Source organism: Penaeus japonicus, unplaced genomic scaffold, assembly GCF_977035675.1.
Source record: "Penaeus japonicus unplaced genomic scaffold, GWHDUDI00000001_assembly GWHDUDI00000015, whole genome shotgun sequence".
Taxonomy (NCBI): Eukaryota; Metazoa; Arthropoda; class Malacostraca; order Decapoda; family Penaeidae; genus Penaeus; species Penaeus japonicus.
Window position 1 is genome coordinate 10,977,893 of NW_028234417.1, and position 5,000 is coordinate 10,982,892.

Consider the following 5,000-nt stretch of genomic DNA (forward strand, 5'->3'; position numbering starts at 1 on the left):
ATATATATATATATATATGGACCTCACGCGTGTATGCACCTTTTCCTCTTTCTCCGCAGGAAAAACCGCCAGTTCCGATACGAGGAGCGCGACGGCTACGGGCAGGTCCACGGCCGCTACGGCTTCTACGACAAGGACGGCAAACTCCAGGTGGTGAACTACTCGGCCCACCCCGAGCACGGCTTCTCGGCCGACGTCCCCCACCCCTAGGCGGGCCGCCGCCAGATCGGCCGTCCGGTGTCCCTCCGCGGTGGCAGCAGCGGTTATCACACACTGTAGCCACACCAACCCCGGCTCAGATTATTTCCACCATTTCCAAGGACTTGCCCGCTGTAAAGCTGGAGTGTTTGGGAGCCAACCGCGTCTGAGAGAAGTTTGTGGCCACGTCATCGTGTCTAGTCAGGTGGGAGGATGGGTCCGTGCGTGGGGAGCGCTCTTCCTATGGGAATAGGAGCCACCTTCATACGTACTTCATGTATTCACCACTGTTATGAACACCATCTTGAAGGTTGAAACACACACACACACACATACATGCTGGTATTTGCACTCTTAAACAACACCTTTGAATCACAACAGACATTACTCTCTCTGCGTCCGATTCCCCGCATCATGAATCCCAATTTCTTCCTCCAAGAAATTCGCTGCATAAGAACATTTTCACAGTGCAACATTGCAATTGCTACCTGTGGATGTGAAGCCGCTGGCTGTTTGTTATTTTAAACTGCAATAATTTAATGTTTATACTATTTAATTTTATATTGTTGAATCTAATGTTGTTTAGTAAGGGCTGGAACCCTACTTTTATAAATAAATATATGATAAAAAAATACGTTTTTTTTTTTTACTAAGACAATATACTCCCTTCATCAACTAAGAAGCAGAATACGCATGAACCTATACTTCATGAAAACAAGATAAAACAAAAAGCAGAAAATAAGATAAAAGCAGATAAGGGCAAATACTGAAACCGTAATATCACAGGAGATTTGATCCTCGGTTTTCAATTAGGAGAGGCCCCTCGATAAGCCTCTCGCCGAGCTGGTGGTCGACGCCACGCCCTCCTCGGCTCTCGGTGCCAGCTTTCTTTTTCCTTGTCTCTGATGCACACACACACACACACACACACACACACACACACACACACACATATATATATATATACATATATATATGTATATATATATAAATATAAATATAAATATATATATATATATAATATATATATATTATATATATATATATATATATATATGTGGTGTGTGTGTGTGTGTGTGTGTGTGTGTGTGTGTGTGTGTGTGTGTGTGTGTGTGCGTGTGTGTGTGCGTGTGTGTGTGTGTGTGTGTGTGTGTGTGTGTGTGTGTGTGTGTGTGTGTGTGTGTGCGTGCGTGCGTGTGTGTGTGTGTGTGTGTGTGTGTGTGTGTGTGTGTGTGTGTGTGTGTGTGTGTGTGTGCGTGCGTGCGTGTGTGTGTGCGCGCACGTGCTTGCATGCGTGCATTTATGTGTGCATTCATACATACATACAGACACACACACACACACATATATATTTTTTTCCTTTCTTTTTTTATACATATATGTTATAAGTGTGTATATGTATATATAAACACAGATCTCAATATACATATTTCTATAGTTTCAAGTAAACGCATGATTGCTTCAGCGCACTGCTTTATTGTCTTATAATAGTTGTGATACCCCTTGGGAATGATATTTTACATCGACAGTTCCCTGCCATAACTATACAGTAGAAATAATGTCAACACAGATACAGGTATTTGGTATTTGAACACACTGCTTACACTGAGCAACGCCTTTTTACTTTCTTTGCTCTTGACGGACATGTACTGTTTACACTAAAAGGCTTGCACTTTAATGTCTCGAGTATCCACAAAGTTTCGTGTCTTCACTCTACATGCACTTCGCATGCTCATTTCCTGCTGACAATTCTCTTAGGGATAATAAGCCAGGTGCATTTAATTGTCTGCGTTTTCCTTGGTCTTGCTGCCATCGCTGCGGGCTTGAAGTCTCAGGTCGTTGTGATTCTGTCGGCCGCGTTCCTTCGTGAGGGCAAACTCATAAATATCTTTGCTTTTCACCTGTGTGAGAGCCACAAACCTACTTCTACGATCGCTATTCAGCCCGCGAACTCGCGGATTAGTACACCTGCCAGAGGTCAAACCAAGCTTACTGAAGATAGTCCTATAAGCCGAGATAAATTGTCTGCTTGTCGCTCGTACCCCGCAACCTCTTAACAGATCCAGTCCGACCATCGCCACCCTTCTCAGCTTGACAAAACCGGACCAAGTTGACATGAGAAATACAAGTCTTTGTCAGACTCCACACCACAGATCACATTGGTCTGGCGTCGAGCGGATACGGAGTGTCGCCTGGCGCACGGCCTTGGGTCACCTCACGATTCCTCTCCATACGAAATATAAGCCAACGCAGGGTCTAGCCGCCAGCGTTTAAGGTTGCTACTCGCTCGAGGAAATGGAGCAACAAGCGCCTGAGTTGTCTCCTTTTCCTGACATGTGCGCAGCACTGGTTCGGTGAAGGGACATTTCAAGTAGCACCTACTGAATATGTGCGGCTGTGCAGGCTCAATGCATATCACAACGGTGTATATATGCTCTTCTGTCAACAACTATTTAATATAATGCATGACGCGGTGCTTAACTTCATACCTGTTGAAATTCACGCAATCCACCTCCAACATGACTGATTCTGAGAAGGCCAATGAATGCCTTCATTGGACACTTTCCCAGGCACTAGTCATGGACTAGTCATGGACTCCCCTGTCAGCATGGAGGAGAATGCAAGGCCGTGCGCGTCCGACGTTTGCTTGCTCTTGGAATTCTGCCACCTGACCATGTGCATGGCTATCAGTTGATAAGGAAGAGACTAAAAACACTAGTAGAGAATCACAAAACAAACACGGTAAGGTGCACACACAGACAATTAAACACTTTTTTATTCCAAAAAAGGAATTATCGATCTCATTTTCACATATCAAAACATGTTTTGTAAAGCTCTGATGAACCACTAAGGGCAACTGTGATCTTGATACTTCTTCAGGTATTTAAGCTATCCACTGTAAGGAGTGTCCTAAATTTTATATAAACAAAACTGGTAGAGATCTCGACAAAAGAATCAGTGAATATAAACGCTATGTTAAATACGCTCGGGACCCTCATGCACGTTTCATTCACATGCAGGATGAAGTCCAACAGCTGAATTGAAACAATGCTAAATTGATTCACAAGTCACCTAATATATAAAAAGACAAAATGATAGTATCTATAATAGTAAAAAGATCTATTCTAAACTAAAGTACTGGCCAATGGGGTATGAATGGTCTTCCCCATTAGGGTGGGAAAAGCTTTCCCCAAGATTGGTTAACCTTAACCCTCCTTCAATAACATGATCCAGTTCCTGTTCCTGTGGTCTTTCCATCTACAATATTTTCTTGTCATAATTCACTTCTTACATCTATTTTTGATATCCTACAACTTTTAAGAACTTTTAAAAAGTAGGAAAAATGTATAGTTCTGATTTGTATGATTTACAGAATAAAGTTTGTTGAGCTATCCTTTGAATCGAATATACAGAGCAGTATAAAGTTAGTACAGGTAGAACGAGCACCATAGGGAATTACAGACCAAGAAGGAAAGAGTCAAGCTCAATTGGTCCCAAATCCTCGGGCTGGAGTCTGTGCAGGTTAGATTTTGCACACCATTGTGATGTGCATTGCTTCCTTTTCATTGGCATTAAGAAGATTACATTGGACTGATATTGTACAATTTACTCTACATTTTCTGATCAGTTGGATTAAGCTCTATGTAAAGGAAGTATGGGAGGACGAAAGCATGTTTTTTTTTTATCTCTTTTTATACATTTCACATATTACACATACATACAAGCCACATGACATTTAGGCTCATTTTGCCATGTTCTTTACTTACATCATATAAAATACATTATAATACTATAATTATGAACCACAACCTAATCTATGTGCAAACAGATGCTCTCACTGTGGAGCACGAAGAGCAATCTGCCAGAAGAGGAGCCAAACAGGAAGTAAACACTGCGTTGCAACATCAAAAACCCAATTTGAATAAATCAGCCCATCAACGACACTGTACATGAATGCTCTTTTGGTTGCTATGTATGTCTTCCAAAGCAACTTATTTGGAGGAAGATCGCTAAAATTGGACCAGGTGTCCATGAGGACGAACAGGAACAGCATTGTCAGAGGATGGATTAAGAGCAGCACTGCTGCTTTTAAACACCTTCTCAACCTGCAAAGTAAAAAGAACTTACATCAACTTATGAAGGACACTGTCACTGTCAGACTGAGAGCATCCGTATTTGGGTGTCAAAATCTAAATTTTTCAAATTCTAATCTGGCACTTAGACTTGTCATAAGGTTGTTTCAGTAAATGACTTGGCTCGTCTTAAATCCAAATTGGAAAACAGGGAGGTGTCCCATCAGCACCACTTGTGTGGCACCCCCACACTCTCCAATCCGTTATTAGTGCTCATGTCACCAAGGCATCAGTGAACACTGTCCTCTGATCCAATATACATTTCTCACTAAACACAAGTCATCTTAACACCTGACCTTGATGGTGTTCGACATGATTTGAAACTTTTTATATTCAAGGAAATCTTTACTCTTCCAAGAGCCAAATATTGCTGTTCAAGGAGCACCAATACTTAATTGAAAAATATATTGTTGACATGTAAGCGAAAGCAATTTGCTTTTGTTATCTATTTCAGGAAACTTTGTAGCATCTTTCAAAACACTTTGTACACATGGGGTATCTTTCCAGAATGAGTACATTAACACTTCAGTTCTACTTATGGCTTTTGACTATACGACCATTGTCCACAGATAACATGACATTTAATAATCCCTAGTACCCTCATGACTTTGTGACATGGGCACTGTTGTGGATCTGGGTGAATCCTATATGAGGAGTGTGGGGAAATGG

The 5,000-nt window shown here is 41.7% G+C and overlaps 2 protein-coding genes across 4 annotated transcripts in view; one reads left to right on the forward strand and one right to left on the reverse strand.

Moving 5' to 3' along the window:
- The window catches only part of LOC122246697 (uncharacterized), a 6,395-nt gene extending 5,565 nt beyond the window's left edge, over positions 1-830 (forward strand). Inside the window, exon 4 of the mRNA XM_043005423.2 lies at positions 60-830. Coding sequence (XP_042861357.2) covers positions 60-210 — 151 coding nt within the window. The 3' untranslated portion in view covers positions 211-830. The remainder of the gene's footprint in view (positions 1-59) is intronic.
- Positions 831-1,654: 824 nt separating this feature from the next.
- The window catches only part of GAA1 (glycosylphosphatidylinositol anchor attachment 1), an 18,243-nt gene continuing 14,897 nt past the window's right edge, over positions 1,655-5,000 (reverse strand). For all 3 annotated transcript variants that reach the window (XM_086544447.1, XM_086544449.1, XM_086544448.1), the window contains exon 13: positions 1,655-4,304. In XM_086544447.1, the coding sequence (XP_086400573.1) occupies positions 4,034-4,304 (271 nt within the window). In that variant the 3' untranslated portion in view covers positions 1,655-4,033. The remainder of the gene's footprint in view (positions 4,305-5,000) is intronic.